This window comes from Sylvia atricapilla, chromosome 2 (assembly GCF_009819655.1).
Source record: "Sylvia atricapilla isolate bSylAtr1 chromosome 2, bSylAtr1.pri, whole genome shotgun sequence".
In the NCBI taxonomy this organism is placed as follows: domain Eukaryota; kingdom Metazoa; phylum Chordata; class Aves; order Passeriformes; family Sylviidae; genus Sylvia; species Sylvia atricapilla.
The window spans coordinates 31,785,379-31,804,007 of NC_089141.1; the positions used below are offsets into that span (position 1 = coordinate 31,785,379).

Consider the following 18,629-nt stretch of genomic DNA (forward strand, 5'->3'; position numbering starts at 1 on the left):
TGAGGTGGAGTCGCCCTTCACCTGCCTGCTTGTGATCCCAGCCTCGGAGGAGCTTGGCCAGTGGGACTCACCTGCAGCCCAGGGAGACACCTGCTGGGCAGGAACGGCTGAGTGTGCTGGGAAAAGCAAAAGTGTTTGCACTGAAGTACTGATACACTGAGATACTGCACAGACATACAGGTCCTTTAAAACGTAAGATTTTTTAAAAGCTTTATTCTAAACAGCTGATTATCCTGTCAAGGATTTAAATCAGATTATTCAATGCTGTCACAAGTTTCCAATGAGGACACGCAAGGGTCAGAGCCTACATGTGGGAAAGACCTGCTGTGTGCTGCTGAAGGTGTCCAGAGGGAACCCCCCCACCACTCCATCAATGCACTAAGATACATGTTCAAAGAGACCAGCCACAAACCAAGGATATGGGCTTACACAATATGTTTGGCTAATTCTAAACAAACAAAATGTTTAAGACTTTAGTGAGTTTTAGGCTGGTTTTAAACCGGTTTTAAATTAACTTTTGTTTGTTTCAATGTATTTAAGTAGGGGTCTTGTGGAGACAGATAAAAAAGCATGCAAACACTCAATTTATAGAGATAGTTGAATTATGCTTGCCTAAATTAATTCTGCTTTAGCAGAGCATTAAGTATTTTGTAACAGTTCTGTGTTTTATGGCAGCCTGCATTTACCTATTCGCCTATTTACCTATTCACTGTCTGATCAAGAAGGAATTCCACATCTGCAAGTGGGGACCATAAAAACTAAATATTAGCTCAGACCTTTCAGTAGTTGTGTGTGCTGCTATGTGGACTGAATACCCCAAAAAGCGCACAAGACCTCTCAGTGGTGAGGAAAGGAACCTTTCAATTAACCTCTGCACACAACCTCTGCATACCTCTCATGAAACTTAAAATCATGATTCAGGCACTCTAAAATAGTTTCCTCAAAGCCCCAGGCCACACAGAAGAGAGCAAATATTTAATTAACTGAGAATGTTACATTTCTGTGTCAAGAGCACAGCTTGGCTAGTTTTCATCAGCATTTTCGTTAAATAAGGCCTTGATCATCTTAGCTGTGATATGCCCATCAGATTTACCAGCGATGTCCTCTTCTCTGTGGCTCCTGCTTGGCATTTCTTCTGGTTCTTTACAAGTAGGCACAGGTTTTCCAATCACATACAGCTTTCTCTTCAGAGGTCCCAGTTTTGAGTATGCCTTAAGAAGAAAGAATATGTTTCCTTTGCAATTTTGTAGGAAAACAACCATTCTTAAAAAAAAACAAAAAAACAAAAAAAAAAAACAAAAAAAAAACCCAAAAAAACTCAACCCAGCAACTTTACTTTTTTAGAACAACTGTAGAGATGCTGCCCTTTGTTTGATAACAGTAATTACAGGCTTCTTTTGCAAGCCAGCCCATTTTAGGAGGCCACAGCCCTGCAGCCCCCTTCTTCTCCTGTGTGTTTCACCAATATCACCTTCTCTAGAAAGCAAATTCTAATCTCAAATTCAGTTCTATGAGAAGAATTACACTAATCCAACAGCTCACTCCTGCCAAAAAGAGAGAGGTCCAAGCCCAGCCATGTGCTTCTGCCACATTTGCACTGGCTCTGGTCTTCTCCAAACCTCTGAATCTACTCTCTGGTTGACCAACCCAACAGAAGCTACTTCAGGGGGACAAAGAAAAGGAAAGCTTTTCTGCTGTGTTAGAGTCAATCAGCTACAGGAAAGGCCAGTGTGCACTGTTTGAACCCAGGAACACCTTCATCATGGCTTTCTGTTGAGGAAATATTGATCCTTTAATGTTACTGTGCAAAAGATTCCTAAGGGCCAGTCCATTAAAGCAAAGTAATCGCTTATCAGGTGACATTCAGAATTCTTTCTAGGGGAATTCATCCTGGCACTCCATGGGATGATTCCTAGGACACCATTCAATTGCCAAAGCATGTCCCTCATGGTATCAGAGATGCCCAAAGGTATCCAAAACACGCACGTGAGGCTGGTCCATAGGACACAGAACCTGTGCTCTCTTGGGCCAGCATTTGAAGGATATGAAGTGACCCAACTGTCCTAAATAGTACCAGAGGACTACAATCAAGCATCTGAATTGCCCACTAGCTAAAGGACTTTGGATGCCATAAGACCATTGGAAATAGAATGGTCCCTACAGTAGCTCATGCTCCACACTGAAAGACGTTTGTGTCAGTGAAAGACCTGATAATTCTAACTCATACCTGGAACTCTTCTTCATCTTCATATGACAAGTTGTCCAGGGATGGAGTGAAGAATTTTTTCCACAGCTTTTCGTCACTGTCTTCAGGTTTCTCATAATCTCTTTTAGAGTAAATCTTTGGAAATGCACTTCTGAGGTCCTTTCCATCTGTCTTTGCTTTTCAAAGAGAAGAAAAATGATGTGTATATAATTGTTAGGCCTTAGGAAGTCAGAATCAGTACCTGATATGAGCATTGCCTGCAATCTTTAATTTGGCTTAGCCTGTGCTATGCAAAGAACAGCTTGGTAGCATTTTTAATTGGCAATTCAAGCCAAACGTTCATTTACCTTCAGGTTTTTTACATGTTTTTAGTTCACAGTTTCTGATCAGGACCCAGGAATTGAAACTGATTGGAAGTTAGAACTAATGGATCTGTGGGAGGGGGCAGAGAAAAAAATGACCTTTTGTCAGTTCAACTTAAATCCTGTAAAGCCCTGAATAGTTAAAAAGAATAAGAAAGGCAGCAAAAGCAAGTATAAACTTTTTCTATATCCATGTTTGTGTATTTATAGGTACATAAATACAAGTTCCTGAAGAAACACAATTAGTCTACCTATAACTCCCCTAAAGAGATCACATCTGTAGTTCGCTAATTCTCTAATAATAGAGGATTCTGGAGGTGGACTGCAAAGTTACAAGTTTGCCTTGGACAGTGACGCAGCTTACTGAAACAAAGCCTTCTCCTCCAGGTAATGATTGCAAAAGTCTAGCAAAGTTTTCAAAGTAAACATATATTTAATACAGAAGTATTTGTCAACATGTTTGCTGGTGCCTGATGGCTTCAAAAGGCCCAGCAATGGCAAGGACTCATCAGAACTTCAACAAACTTCATGTATCTATAACTGTATGACTTCCATTTTTCTAACACATCCCTTTAATTTTGTATTAAAGAGATATGCTAGAATCATCTTTCTTCTGCTTTTTTCCATCCTCTTTCTTCTAGTCACACAAAGATGTAAAATAAAACTTGTAATACTTAGGAATCCACAGAGACTGTCCTCAACAGGTAAGTACAGGCTCATGCTCCTTCTTGCCTAATTGTATATCCTTTCCCTGGGCACACCTACCAGAAGGGATAGAGGTTCAGCCCAAAATTCAGTACTGCTTGCCAAGATTTCCATTCAGGCTGAGTTCCATCTAGTTTCATCTGCTCTTGCTAGGGATTTGGTTATAATTTAACTCTGCTGTATTGGCTGGATGACTGCAAAGTGCATGTACACTTAAAGTGAAAGCCAGCACAGAGTTTAGAATGTCCTCTCAGGGACAAGCTATAATGAAGTTATGTGGATCAGTAAAGAACTGATTAAGATATGATTCATATCTTCATAAAAGATGGCCAATCCTGTAAACTGCATTCCAGGGTAGCTCTAGATGTGTAATTACATTCCACAATCTGAAACCAATTTCAATTTAAAAACTGTATAACAGATATATTGGGATTTTGTCTCCTTATGCAAATCATGGCTGTGGTGGATACAATCAAGAGGGAAGTAAAGCGTTCACCATGTCAAACAGGTAGTTTGATTAAAAAGTTTCAGAAATAAAAAGTCTGTAAATGTTCAGTAACTTTTCAAGCTTTATAAGCTGCTAGCATTTGCATTACCTGGATATTCTCTGTTTTCCCTTTTCACTTCATCCTTAGGAAGTTCTTGCAAGCCAGCTCCCTTTGTAAGAAACAAATGCCTATGGAGTAAAAAATATAAAGTGAAACCTGTAATAGGGGTCTGAATTTTCTCTCTGAACGGACCTGTGCAATGATTTGGGGTGAGGGGGAGCCACCCTTTCTGAGAACCGCTGTTGCTTAACCACAAAGGCAGAATAGCGCAATAGTTCAAAAATGCAATGCAGGCAGCCAGGTAGCTTAGTGGCTAATAAGCTGCTCTTTTTTATTCTTAGTGCTCTAGTTCAACTATGTCCATGAGACTAAAAGAAAACAAATGTTATAGTCTCCAGACAGTCCAAGATTCAGACCACAGCTGGCAGCTCTCACTTCAAAGAAATCCAGAGTTGGGAAAGGAAAGAAAAATGGTCACTTCTTAAGACTGGGAACTTTTTGTGCAATATGGCTAAAATCACTGAGCTGGGACTGGAAACTGAAGATGGATCTCTCACACTGTTGCATTGTACTTTTGCTACCATTAGTGTTGACATTTTGTAGCTAAATTAATCTTTCTCTAGGGAAAAAGTTAAATGGTTTCAATACAAAAGCAGCTAATACTACAGTCACCTCTGCAGACAGACATTTCCCAAGGTCTCTTCCTTTCTTAGTGCCAGGTCATTTGTTTCACTCAATATTGCAAACCCTCTCTATTTACAAATTAATCTTCATATCCTTAAACATTTTGTGGACAGTAAAGGAAAAATCTATTATTCAGCACTTTGTCTGAAAAGCTGGGGCTGAGACCATCTAATTGCAACACAAAGAAATTATTTCCAAGCCTCACTGATACAAAGCAAGTGGTGCTAGGTCTTTGATTCATTAAGGACCCAGTTTCTTTCCTGAAATTCGGTACTTGAGAAGTCACAATGTTACTGACATCCTTCAGGGATACTACTCCCATGTATACTCAGTCAAATCCTGTCTTCCCTCAACTAGGAAACTACCTTGACTTTTATGTGGGAGAGCCCAAATAGCTCTAGAGGCAGACAGGAGAATTATCTTTAAAAAAAATTAATCACTTTTGAGTCCATAAAAACATTATTTTACCCTGATGCTTGTAGATACTGAAGTTTGATATCAATTAGTTTTGCCACTAAGGTGGTATTTTCTTCTTCCAAGAGCTGGACAGAAGCTTTCAAATCCCTTTCTTCCTTTCTGTAGATCTTCACCTTTTGACAATTAAAAAAATAAAAGAAAGCCTTAGAATTTTGGAAAGTTTTGATAGCAACTACTTTACCAGCACATTCCTAGAAAAAATGCAGCTGTATCAGCAAGACCACATATTTGGTGGGGAAACATGGCAACACACTTTCAGTCTAAGGGAAGGTCTCTCTGGTTCTTTCACACCTTTATTAGAGCCCTTTTACTGTCACGGCCCATGTGTGTCAATCACAGCCAAACATTTGGGCTATGCAACTCTGATTGCAACATCTTTTTGTGTAGTCAAACAGGTCTGCTAGACAGGAGCTCTGGATTTTTCTTTTGTGCTTTCACATGAGAGCTTTGAGAGAGGAAAAGCTTCTTTGCAGAGGTAAAGTCAGGGTCTTGTTCAGCAAGTGTTGTTTTTCTAATTCCTTCTTATACACAAAACCTTCTTACCCAGAATTAGTTTTTAGTTCAAGTTACCACAATGTTTCTTTACCCAGAGGGTGGCTGGGCTCTGGAACAGGCTCCCCAGAGAAACACTTCCAGCTCCAAGCCTGACAGAGCTCAAGGAGCATTTGGACAATGCTCTCAGGCATGTGTTGGGGCCTTGCAGGACCAGGAGTTGGACTCAATGATCCTTGTGTGCCCCTCCCAGCTCAGGATGTCTATGGCTCTGTGACATTGCTAAGCCCCAGGTACTAATTGCTTTTCGACTGGTACTTGCCCCTTATCGCTGTGGAGTTACGCTGACCAAAGGATGCCTGTTATCCAGTTTCCACAATCCTCCCACTTTTGCTGAAATACAGGCAAGTCCTTACCCCTTCACTGGGAGGTGAATGTACTCTGGGAAGGAGATCTTCCCACAAAGCTCAGCCATATGCACATGTTTAACAGAAGTACTGAGTGATCTGAAAGCGTCTGTTCTCATCAGAACCAAATTAACCCAGCTACAATCATCCAGATTTGCAGTTAAAACTAGTTCCAACTTCTCCCAAGGATTAAAAAGGTGAAAATGACTAGAAATTAACCAGTAACAGGATGTGGCTTGGCACAGTGAGGTGATGCAGCTTTGCACCATCTTGGTGTGACAAAGTAACCACGGAAAAATGTGACTGAAGTCTCCAAATCTGTTTAATTTCAGAGGTAACTAATCTAGAGCTATTTTGGTAAGTCATTTTTCATTTCAGTGGCCAAATTGAAAAAAGAATTGAACTGAGACAAAACTAAATGTTTTGGTTTATCTCCCCCAGAGGAAATACTGAAACAGTCTGTCAGCTATATATAAACATTAGTCTGAGAGAAAATATTTCATCCATGTAAGAAAAGCAGAGAAAATGAATGGGTGAATTCAGAGAACTGGAGAAGTTAGTGATAATAGTTTTGTTTTCCCCCAAAATTCAAAGCACTAATTCATAACATAGGAAAGTAGCAGCATAGGAAAGTAATTCATAACATAGGAAACTTCTAGTTGAGAGGAAAGAAATCCAAATCCCTCAGCTCTGAGGTGAGGGCCTGTCAGGACATAAGAGTACTCCAAAGTGCTCTCTTGTTGGCACTGCTAATGTGTGTAAGAATTGTAAGTATTCAGTGAGACAGGGAGAAGAGAAGAGAATTCATACTCATTCAGTGATGGGATGTGTAGATTTGAGCTCCTGTTCGTTTATACAGAATAAAACATCAATTCTTTCCCATTTCTTTTCCCTACTCTCATTGCTTCAGAACCTGTGGTTTGGACACCCTCCCTGGAAAGTTAAAGATGCATGCTCAGAGCTCATTAAGGGGAAGAAGGAAAGCTGTGTCCCTGCATACTGGCAAGTACCTTAAATTAGTAACTAAAATGAAGAAACCTCTGCCAGGTTTGTTGATGTGGCATGGAAAAGTAAGAAGTACATTTATTAACTCCCAAAAAAGTTTTGCTCAATTTTTAACTGTGAGGCTATAAAAGTGAGGAAAGGCATTTTACCCACCAATCTCATGCTTAGATTTGATTGAAACAAAGAACCTATATTGACTGGAATGAATAAAATCAAACTTTTACTATGGAAAAAACGAGTTTCCTAAATCTGGCTCACAAAAATTTTTTCTTGTCAAGAAATTACAGCTATTATTAGAGCTATTATTATTATTATTATTAGAGCTATTACATAGCTCTAAATTGTCATTAAAGGACAGTATAAAAGGTATCAAGCAATTAATTACAACTATATAAGATTTTGATTTTCCTCTCTTCAGTGTAGAGTCCTCATGGTTTCTTTCTGACCATCCATTTAATGTTTTCTCAAAGCCATTTCTTCAGACAACACGTTTCCAACATCCATACGCATTTTCTTTCAATACAGCAGCACTAGAACTTCAACACAATTCAAACCTGCTCTCTTCAGCTACTTACCTGCTTGATTCTTTACACCATTTAGCATCCCAATCTCCAAGATAAAAATCTTTAATTTTATGGAGCACTGTAATCCTTCATGCAACAGCTTGGGCAGGAAAGAGGGTCCTCCGTTTGTGAAAGCAGATGTTCACCTCCTACCTTTGTTCACCACATTGCACTGTTTGCTGATCAGGATTACAGATTAATTACTGGAAAATTGCTCTCCTTTGCCAACTGAAGTCTCCTGAGGCTCATGACTGGAAACAGCTCTGACTGTAGGCCACAGTATTTCCAGCATAAACTGCAGGCAAGTGATCCTCTTACCTCTTCTCTGAGCCACTGGTTCTCTTCAATCTCTCGGCGACAGTCTTTGTCTAAGTATCCCACAGCTTTCTGAGGAGACACAAGTTAAGATCATCTCATCTGAGAGCACAACTTTGACAGTCCTGCACACTATAAAGAAGAACCTTCTGCTGTTTAGCAGGAAATAATTAAGAAACATCCACACAACAGACTGTAGCATCCCCTGAGGGATTACAAGGGGATTTAGCTCACAAGGCCAGATGTTTCTCCTCTCTCATCCTGCCTAGAGCAGATTATATGTCAAGCAATTTACCAATATTTTTTTTATTTTCATATTAAAATAGGATATTTCCCTTTTTGCCTAGCAAGTTGTCTGTTCCCAGTACTGCTCGAATTTTACTGCTTTCAGAAAATCAAACCTTCAGCTATTAAGAACTCTAAGTAAAATCCCAAATGAGTGACCTAAGCATGCAGAGGTCTGTGCTAATGAGCCAAGGCTACAATTTAATCATTGATGTCAGTAAAGTGGAAAGGAAGAATTGGGAGGGAAGATGCCCCTGTAGATCACCATAAACACAGTCCTCTGGATTATGTTCTCACATGACTGGAAATTCCAGCATTGAAGTCAGGGAATTTAAACACCTAATGGGCCTAGTGTTTTGTACTGAAGTATGCTTTGCATTTTGTGAAAGTAAGAAGTTGTCACTAGAGCTATTGTAAACCATGTTTTCAAATCAGAGCTGGCAGAGATGACAAAAAAAAAAAAAGTATCAATAAACCTACATTTTTCCTGAGAATGCACTATTGTGGCATTTTAAAAACATTGTATTTTACAAGTACAGTGAAACCTTTTTTTCTTCCAAATTGATTCATATTTTCATGCAATCTCTTTATATGTTACTGCTTTTTGAATTCTGTGTAAATGTCAAAATCAAGGCCATGGCAAAAGTCACATGTTCTCAAACTTGTCAGTGCATAGTGCCCCAGTTTCCTGTGCCTTGCCTGTAAAATGCCCTCATATCTACCCATTGTTATTCTGATGTAAAGAAAAAAAAAAAGGTATATGTATGTATAGCAATAACCAAATCCCTGTGTACCAAGATTTACAGCTTATTTTACTCTCAATTTATTAGAAAAGTTCAAAGTCTTAATATGAGTTAACATAACTAATAATGCAGAGTGCATGTATCCCAACTATAATGAAGTTGGCATTTTTTTAAAAAAGCAAAAAGAATACCTTAAGAGCTTCTTCACTGAGTAACTTCATGTGCTTGTCAAACAGTTTCTGATTTTCTTCTCTCACAACCTTCAAAGCTTCTCTATAATGTTCTTCAAACCAAAACACAAGGAAATCAGAAATCATTATTTGACATCAATATTTCCTGGTAACAGATAGATAATGGCATGTCATTACTAAACTGGAACTTATCAGAGAGTGTCACCTGCACAGATGCTCCATTGTAAAGAATTCAAATATCCTCTACAGAAATTGTCCTTCTAAACCCAAAGAACAGTAATGTTGACTACAAAACTAGAAATTGGAAGTGGCTTATACATTTCTGTTGACAACTGCAACAGCTGAGCAATTCACTGCTAACTGAGCAGAGAGCTAAGCAATTCTCTGCTAAAATATTGACATGTTAACATTAAATTTTGTCTCTATCAGTAGCAGAACTCCTGGAGCCATGTGAGAGATTTGCTTAGAAATTTGCTTATTTTTTGATATAGAAACATATTGGATCAACTTACCCATGTGACATTTTTTCAGGTAGTTATTATAACGTGGCTAATAAATTTTCTGACTTATCTAAGGCTCCAAGGTTCTAATCTGACATCAGGACAAAATGGAGAATGTGCCAATAGCCACAATGATTTGCTTCTATCATATTTGTAGTCATTATTTAGAAAGTGTGTCTTACATTGAACTGAATAGGTTTGGCTTCATGTTCTAGTCACTTGCTATTTAATTACTGCATCCTTCCCTTTAGTTCTTTTTTTGTTCTTCTAAATAGCCCATTTCTGCTTGATATTTCCTCCTTTTGAAGGAATGAATGAGACTGTAGTAATTTTCTTTGAAGGAAGGCACTGCATACTTGTTCCAAAGGGCTGAAATTCAGCCTTTTACTGCACTTGTGGTGCAGACAGCCTATTTCTGTTCTGGCTGTAAGTGAATATCTGCTCATGGATGCACTGTGGAGTCAAAGGCAGTCAAATATGAAAGGTGTATTAGTTGTGCATTAATTATTAATTTAACACTGTGGAGGCTGGACTCCACCATCTACATTTGGCATGAAAAGAAGTAATTAATTCACTACTTCGTAATGAATTCACTTTTTCATTATTTCAGACAGCTAAATAACCTGAGTTATGAACAGTTCCTAAAGAAGCTGACTTCCCTAATCCTCTCTCTGCAATAATGTTTTCCCCACACATCACCTGAATGTGTGGCTTTCTTTTGCTTCCTCTCCTCTCCGGGTGCTTTGTTAAAAATGTCACCACCAGACAACATGAACTGTGCCAGTTTCAAGCCCTTCAGGGGTACACACAGAAACAGAAACCTGTTCACCTATGCTTATTCTCTAAGTCTCTTATATATTCAAGGTGTGAACAAGCCCAATTTGTTGCTGCCTTGCTCTGAAAGCTTGTTAGATTTCTGCAGGAAGGGCTGTAGTCCGCAGACACTTTCTAGGTTCAGTTTTAGGGAGTTAAGCAAAGTAGTATGGCAAACATCCAGTACTGGCAGCATCATTTCCCAGTGTGTTATATAGGCCACTTACATATGTACCACTATAACATGGCTTTCAATAAATACAATTCTGTTGGACCATGAATTTTTGTTAAACCATGACATGCTGTACCCTGTGACATGCAGGAGATCAGACTGCCTGTCACTACTGGCATTCTATATAAAAGCCCATTCTCTTTTTCATTTCATATTTCAGCAGCTATATAGCAACATTTTAAATCAATTAAGAACACAAAAAATGCATCATGAAAAAACCCCAACCTCTTCTAAATACAGATGTGGATATCTGACAAGCTATGTGGAAATGTAGAAATCACAGAGCAGATCTTAATGGTGGTAAAATATGTTTTGAGAGACAAAAAGATAGCTGGCTGGCTCTTATTCACAGTATCTGATGCCTGGTAATGGCTGGCACAGAATATACAGAGACCCTTAGAGCAGTGTCACTGCCTGTTACTACCAGCTGCTTGGCTGCGCTCATGCATACTGAGAGGGACATAAAGAAAGAAAACCAGGACATCCTTCTCCTGTTGGAAGCATGGGTTATGTAACAGCAAAACATTTACATGATTTTACAAGAATGCAGTAATAAAGAAATCTTTGTAAAGCACTCAGCACCACAATGTATAAACTGTCAGATTAATCCCACTGCTGTGACAGTGCTGAAATAGTTCTCGGCCTGTGTCTGTGTCTGTAGGGCGGCTTTGCAGGGCCTCACACTGTGGAACCAGGAGGAAAGGTCCAGACCGCTGGCTAACGAGCTCCCTCTAGCCCTGCATGTGAAGCACTGCGCTCCACAGAAAAGACTGTTCCAAAAATGAGCTCATACTACTTTCCTGTCAAAGGAGTTTCAATATGTGAAGGGCTTGTAGATGATGAGAAGTAACAGCAGCAGAGACAACATTTTCAAGTATGACTGCTAAGTGAGCCCTCTGTGTAGGTGACCTAAATATGTGTAGAGTTATTTTTACAAAAACCTGCTGTCCCTCTCAGTAGCTTTATTTTTAAAAAGTGCTGCCTGCATTTTACAAGAAAACCGTCAAAGGACCAGCATATCAGTTTCTTTAAGTGTCATCATTTCTGTAAACTTTATAAATTTCTTTAATAAAGGAACTTTTACAGAGAGAGAAAGAAAGAAAGAAAGGCAGTCCTTACATTTTTCAGGATTATGCAGCCCATCTTAGGTGCACTTAAAAAAGTTCACGCAAATTACTAGAAAAGTTGACACAAGTTACTAGAACTTGACCTGTGATTAATTTTATCATTTAATTCCTGCAAGCAATATGCAAAGACCCTGCAACACTTGCATTATACCAGCTGTAAACTGACCTTCGGTTCTTTCAAGTTCAGATTTGACTTCCACAATGTCTTTTTCCAGACTGCTAATCCTCTCAGCGTGTATTTTACTTCCAACATTTTTGTACTCCAGCCAATAATCTCTCTCACGCTGCTTTTCTGAGATTTTTTTCTCAGTTTCTTCAATTTTGGAGTGCAGATCTATTAAAAAAAGAATGTCAAAAGACAAGTTCATTACTGATTTCTTGAACTGGTAATTCTTACAATGTCAACTTCTTTAGGAAAGGCGCTTTCACAGGGAATGGAAAAGGAAGGGGGTTCTTCCACACTACAATACATTACAACCTGATGGCCTTACATAGTTTCCAGGGCCACCATCATTGCTGAAAACAACTGATCTTGATCTTATTTTTCCAAGGAGAGACAACAGTTCTCACCAAAATGTTGTAACCAAAGTTACATGTCTCCCACAGAGAATTGCAGGGATGGCAGCCAGAATTTTCAACACTTAAAACTGGTCTTTTTTCCTGCCATCAATAATTTTATTTTCAATCTTCAGTAGAGCCAGTGCTCAAGACTTTAATGAGTTTCAAAAGAGAGGAAGTCTCTGTACTTGCACAATACTATACATCACTTGGAAGAGACAGATTGATTTATAAGCCCTCCACAATCTCATACTAAATTGAGAGAGCCCAATTTTGAGAGAGGAAAAGTTTTATACCTTTTATACAACAAGAAGTTGAATATCTCCTTAAATTGCAAAACAACAAAACATACTCCATCCCCAAGCATGTAAACTGCAAACCACACCTCCCCAACTCACAACACACCCTGAAGAAGTTGTTCTTTGTCCTTCACAAACTGAAAAACTGCTTTCAGTGCCTCTTCCACATCATCCCTGGTTACAACTTCCTTCTCATCTCGTTTTTTCTCCTTTTTTTCTATTTGCTTTACTAAGCGTCTGATGAGCACCTTCTGTTCTTCCTTTAGAACAACATTCTAAGAAAGAAGACACAGCTGATGTCAAAATATTTTCAAAGTGACAAATTTAAGTAAAACGAAGTAAAATCTGGCCTAGTGCCAGATGAAATACAAGAGCACCCAGCTAAACACCTATTCTTCATATTCTGAAAGATTAGAGCAAATGGGAGATTTTGCAAGGCTCAGACATTTCCTCAGTAACTTCAAGACCAGCACACCAATTTGTGGGCAATTTAATAACAATATTTATATGTAGGAGCTATTTGCTTCATGTTAGCATTCTTCATCAGAACGTACCATCTTCATATAGAAAAATCATGAGACAATCAGGTCACTCGCATATAACCACAGCAAAGAGTCTTGTCAGAGCTGAAATTAGTTATACCTCCTGATTCCACAGCTGTGATCATAACCCTTGGCCATGATCCTCTCTAGTGACACTCAGATTGTTTGAAATTACTGATTGTGTGTGTTTGCTCCCAAAGGACCCCACAGAGGAACAAACAAGTAGTAAGTAACAGTTACTAGGCAGTAGAAAGAGTCTCAAGTATTCCTCACTTCTAGGACTAACTCTAAACCACTCAGAAACATTAAGCAGGAGATAAAGAATGGAGCTCAAAGCACTGTCAAAGCATGATTAAATTAAAACAATAGCACTTCACCCATACCTTAAAGTACCCTGCTCAATCTAAAAGATGGAGTCCTTGAAAGACCATGAACCAGCAGTGAACTGGGGGAATAATTGTAGAAAGATAGCTGGGGGTAAAACTAGAGGAAACTGGAAAGTTGTATTCACATCCTAACAGAAGTTGTAGTGCTGTGGAAATTAGAGGGTAAAATGCAGCTGCTACTCTCTGAATGGAATGCAGTTGGGACGCTCAAAACCATGATGATTCCCCACAATCTGCAACCACAGCCCCTGCTAAGGGGGTTGGAACAGAGGCTGGAACGGAGTGAGGACACCGTGGCCAGGCTGCATAATAGAAATCCTTGCAGGAAGGGGAACTCAATGGCACTCCATAGCTGACAAACTACACAACACCTGTCAGCCAGGGGAGAGATGAGAACATGAATTACTAGAGTCACTCAACCTCCACTTAAGCATAAAGAAATAGTATAAAAGGAAGTTAGGAATGGGGAGAAGTTTGGGAAGTCCATCATAACTCCTGGGATCCGTCGTGAGGCTGAACATGTCTTCTCCCCCATAGGGACACCTCTTGGGTTAGAACCACGCTCTGTGGGCACTGAACACTTTCAGTGGGGATTAGAGCTTGTCTGTGCATTGCTTTGAATATGTTTTTTACAGGGAGATACTATCACTGAAAATCCTCAAACCTTAACCTGTCACAACTTCGTGTTAATAAAGAGCCTTATTGCACAAATTGTCAGTGTGAGTCCTTCACAGGCACTGGCCATCAGTAACACAACCCAAGCTGGGGAGACCCACTGAGGGGTCACAAAGTGGGGACACCCACCGAGGGGTCTCGCTTATGCTGCTGCTCTGTGTCCCTGAACAAGGCAGCTGAACCGCCCTCCGATCCAGCAGTATATCCACAAGAGACATAAGATCCAACAATAATCATAAAAGCCTTCAGATGCCTGCAGAAAGAAGAGTGATTGCCACTTCCAGTGATAGTCAAGCCACAAATGAAACACCATCCTGGCTTCAAGACTGAAAGAAGTACCACAGAAGCCTAAACAGATGGATGCTTAGTAAAGCAGTGCAAGCATCAGCACGGCAAGGACAGAGAGACGTTGTTTCAATGTTTCACTGCTATGAAGTGCAGCTGCAACATGATCCAGAATAAGGATTTCTGAGCACTTGCCATTTATTTCAATAGGTGACTCACTAATAAAAAATTTCAAAATTCTCTGCTCACAGTTATCAGATGCCATATTATGGCTGTTTATATACAGCTCATGCATGGTTCTTTAAAGTGTCACTCAGGTGTGATCAGCAGTTAAACAACCTTGTTTTAAAAATTACCCCAAACAATTTTTAATCCATGAGGAAGTGTGTCTTCATCAACCAGTGCTAGAAATTTCAGCTAGTAAATAGCATTATGGTCTTCCCTCTTTATTCAGTTTTTATTGTATCTAAGTTTGCAGCAATAACTAGATTCTCACCTATGCAATTCGATTACTTCAGAAGTGATTCAAAGAAGGTCAGCAATTCCCAGTCCTTGGTTAGGTCTGCTAATACTACTGACAAAAATGAAATTTATACTATTTATTCTTCACACATTGAAATATTGAGGAGTAGGACTGGTTAAAAGGCATATCTGAATGTACTGCATGAAAGGTACCTACTGAAAGAGGGCTTGCTGTCCTGTGCTTGCTGCAGAGAAAGATGCCAAAGCAGGGCAACAAAGTTTATAAAAAGACTAGAGCACAATCTGATTTGGAGAAGCTGAGGATGTTTAGTCTGGAGAAAAGGAGGCTAACCTTAGCTCTCTCTACAACCACCGGGAACAACTTTGTAGCCAGGTGGAAGCTGATCTCTCCTCCCAGGTAACAAATAACAGGGCAAGAGGAAAAGGAAATTGTGCCAGGTTTAGATTGGGTATTAGGGAAAATTTCTTCACTGAAAGGGTGGTGAGGCATTGGAACAGCTTGCTCAGGGAAGTGGTGGAATCACTATCCCTGGAAGTGTTCAAAAGACATGTGGATGTGGCACTTGCGGACCTGGTTTAAGTGATGAACACAGTGGTGCTGGGTTAAACAGTTGGACTTGATGATCTGAGAAGTCTTTCCCATCCTTAACCATTCTATCATCCCATGAAATATGCAGGTGATTATAAGGATCTCTTGTGCATTGGAAACCACCTGCACTGAACTCACTTTACTTACTGCTCTCTCCTATTCTGTAATCTTCAACTCCTGCAGCTTCTTTTTAGCATGTTATATTTAGGACATTTATGCTATACGTCGCATTTAATTCACTTTCACTTTTGGCACATAAAGTGACTCACTAACGCTAGTATCATTGACTGTAACAAATTCACTGAAATAACCAATTTTAATGTATGCAGTATTAGAATGGAAAGAATAAAACTGAATTTGTGGGTAAGAATATCACAAATAAAATTTGTTGCATAGTCACTTACTTTTTTAAGATTTTCTTTGATTTTTTCTTCCAATCCTTTCAGGTGAAACAAAACCCTTTCAATTGCTGCTTCTTTTGCTGCAATGCTATGAAGAGAGAGTAAAGAAAGAGACATTCTTACAAAAACATTAGAGAAAGGAATGCTGTTTAGGCTAGATTAAATGCAAATGCTACCAAAATGTTTATTTTCATATCATATTGCTTGACTCATTTGGGTAAATATCACTGGCTGCTGACTATACATAAAGAAATTATTTCCCATATACATCTGGGCCTGCACGTTAGTTTGGATTTCATACCCCTACAGAGCAGCCAAGTCCCTGGTTACACTGTTCCTGCGGAGCCTCCTGAGAGGCTGGAGCTGGTTGGTTTGTTCTGCATGAAGGTTTAGCTGACCTGTTGCACAGGTCACTCTCTCAGGACAGGACAATTTGTGCTCAAGAAAATATTACTCATCACCAGCTATAGAGAAAGCCTAGGCAACTCACTCACACATAGGTCAACTGGATCCCAAACTGGAGAATTCAATGGGATTCAATTCTTCTCATAATGTGCTTTGTTAAGCTTCATAAACTACCTTTGTACACCAAGAACTTGTTAGCCTTGAAGAAGAACTAAGGGAATAGGGACTCCAGCCCAAGTAGTATGTTCTGTTTGTATACTTTTGTCAAAGAACTAGATCACTGATTTCATATTTTCACAGGCTACTTGTCATCCTCTTTGCCACAGGTATAAGATAAACATTTCTTTCTGGTGTTCTCTCTTCTAGAATGAGGAACACTAGGCTGCAAATGGTGCCTATTTGCAAAACTCTGTATTATGTACATCTGTTCCCAGCATTCATTCATTGTATGGCCCAATAGAGACAAGTATTACAATTATCACACAGTCTTTTTTTATTCTTTTAACAGCTCTTCTTCCTTCAGTTTTTAGTTTGTGGGTTTGGGGTGCTTTTTTGTGGTTTTGGGAGTTTTTTTCCTTCCCTATTGCCTTAAGCTATTTTAAAAGAAAATAATTCTTTTCCTGGTTAATTTGCTAAGTCTGGATCACTGAATCATGCAAATTGCAGGCTACTAAATTTGCATTCTCTGTGCTCCAAGGTATTCTTCAGGTTTTCTATTAAGTAGAAGGATATTAGTTAGAGAGACTAGACCAGAGAGATGGGGTACAGTGGTCTTGGCCACAGCAAAAGTACATCATAAGACTGTTGTTCCTAAGAAATGCTGAAACGGAGAACTTTATAGAAAATGCAAAATAACAAACTCCCTAGGAACAGTGCCCAGTCTTCAGTGTATGGAAATAAAATAAATATCCACACTTGATAAATCCTAAAGTGGAATGAGACACCTATTCAACTGTATGATTATCCACCTTTGATCAGCCAAGTGGTACAGAGAAGTTACAGATTACAGAGGTGAAGAGAAACAAATGGACAGCAAAACAGATGGAGAAGAGAGAAGGAAAAAGATAAAAACAGCAAGAAGAATACTTTTTTCCCTGCTGTTGCTGTAGAAATTACATATTCCCTTTCAGTGAAGCACCTATTTCAGTGGAAAACCCTCCAGACAAATGAGTCATTGCTTGGATATTTGCATATGCTTAACAATAATTTTATCAGGAAGTGGTACAGGTTTTTTTTCTCAGCCCAGTTTTACAGTTTCCATATTCCTTCATAAAACAGATAGTTTTGGACTTCTCAGGTGGTATTTGTTTCTGATATGATTCAGTTAAATCTAGGCTATTTTACTATGGAAAACTGCACTGTGTGCTCTGTAAAATGAAGCAGAAAATCCCACATAAACCCTGTGAACTCATATAGATGTCACTACAACTATAGGAACGTACTTTTCAGTTTGCTTACTCCATTTTTGATTTCCACACCAAGGCACTACTCCTTGCTCCATAAACACTGATAACTGCTGGATTATTGGGTGTTCCTGAGATATTTCCCTTTCAATTTCTGTCTCCTAGATAAAAGTTATGAAGCTTACTTTTTCTCCTTTAAATCACTTACTCAAGAGACTAGAAATAAAGTAAGCTGGACTGGCTTGTAACTGCTTCAGATATTTTCCCCTTGGCTTTTATTTTTCTTTGCTCGATTTTAAGAGACCTTTAATTTATCTATCTCTTACTTTCAAAATAAAACACTTTGTGCTCTGCTCTCAGTGGCACCAAGGAAGACAGCAAACTGTAGGTCTTGAGGTTCTGGCTAGTGACAACAAACCTCCGCGAACACCAAGGAATCCTAAAAAATACAGTCAAATGTGATCTTGCAGCTTCAGCATATGCTGATCCAAAGCTTGCTACTAACAGAAAAAATGTCATAGTTTTCTGGTTTTAATTCTTTTCCCAAGTTATAGCCTAATGGCATAAAATTTCTGACCCATTGAATTGCTTTCTTACAGCTACAGTTTAAAAAGTGTACCTTTCTGAAATAGCCTAGAAACCTCAAAACAGTCAGCACCGCTCTAAATAGTGTAAGTTGTCTTTGTTATCTGCTTCCTACAACCACATATTCTATATGAGTGAAAAGTTAAAATATCTTAAACCTACTGATATTCTAGTAAGGCTTCTGGTAAATCTGATTCAGGCTCTTGAACTTGCTCTTCTGGTTTCTTCTTTTTCTTGCTATCTTCCATTTTTTTTAGTTTTTTTTTTTTTGTTGTTGTTGTTTTTTTGTTTTTTAATACTTGTGCTGGAAGTGAAGGGAAAAAAGGTATAGAGATTAATGATTTACAAAACACTGTGCACTCA

The 18,629-nt window shown here is 39.0% G+C and overlaps 1 protein-coding gene across 1 annotated transcript; it reads right to left on the reverse strand.

The window, feature by feature from the left end:
* Positions 1–224: 224 nt before the first annotated feature.
* On the reverse strand, positions 225–18,629 carry CCDC83 (coiled-coil domain containing 83). Its single transcript, XM_066341269.1, has 10 exons — positions 18,429–18,629; positions 15,877–15,961; positions 12,619–12,787; positions 11,822–11,989; positions 8,984–9,075; positions 7,768–7,836; positions 4,974–5,095; positions 3,870–3,949; positions 2,228–2,382; positions 225–1,211 (listed from the first exon to the last, which is right to left on the reverse strand). The coding sequence occupies exons 1-10, from the start codon at positions 18,512–18,514 to the stop codon at positions 1,023–1,025; spliced, it is 1,215 nt and encodes a 404-aa protein (XP_066197366.1). The 5' UTR covers positions 18,515–18,629; the 3' UTR covers positions 225–1,022.

Excerpts from the sequence above, each read along its gene's own strand:
- CCDC83 (XM_066341269.1), bottom strand. The coding sequence starts at position 18,514 with ATGGAAGATAGCAAGAAAAAGAAGAAACCAGAAGAGCAAGTTCAAGAG. Across the intron at positions 9,076-11,821 it reads TGAACTTGAAAGAACCGAAG|AACATTATAGAGAAGCTTTG; the intron begins GTCAGTTTACAG and ends TTTGGTTTGAAG. Across the intron at positions 2,383-3,869 it reads GGAAAACAGAGAATATCCAG|CAAAGACAGATGGAAAGGAC; the intron begins GTAATGCAAATG and ends CTCTTTGAAAAG.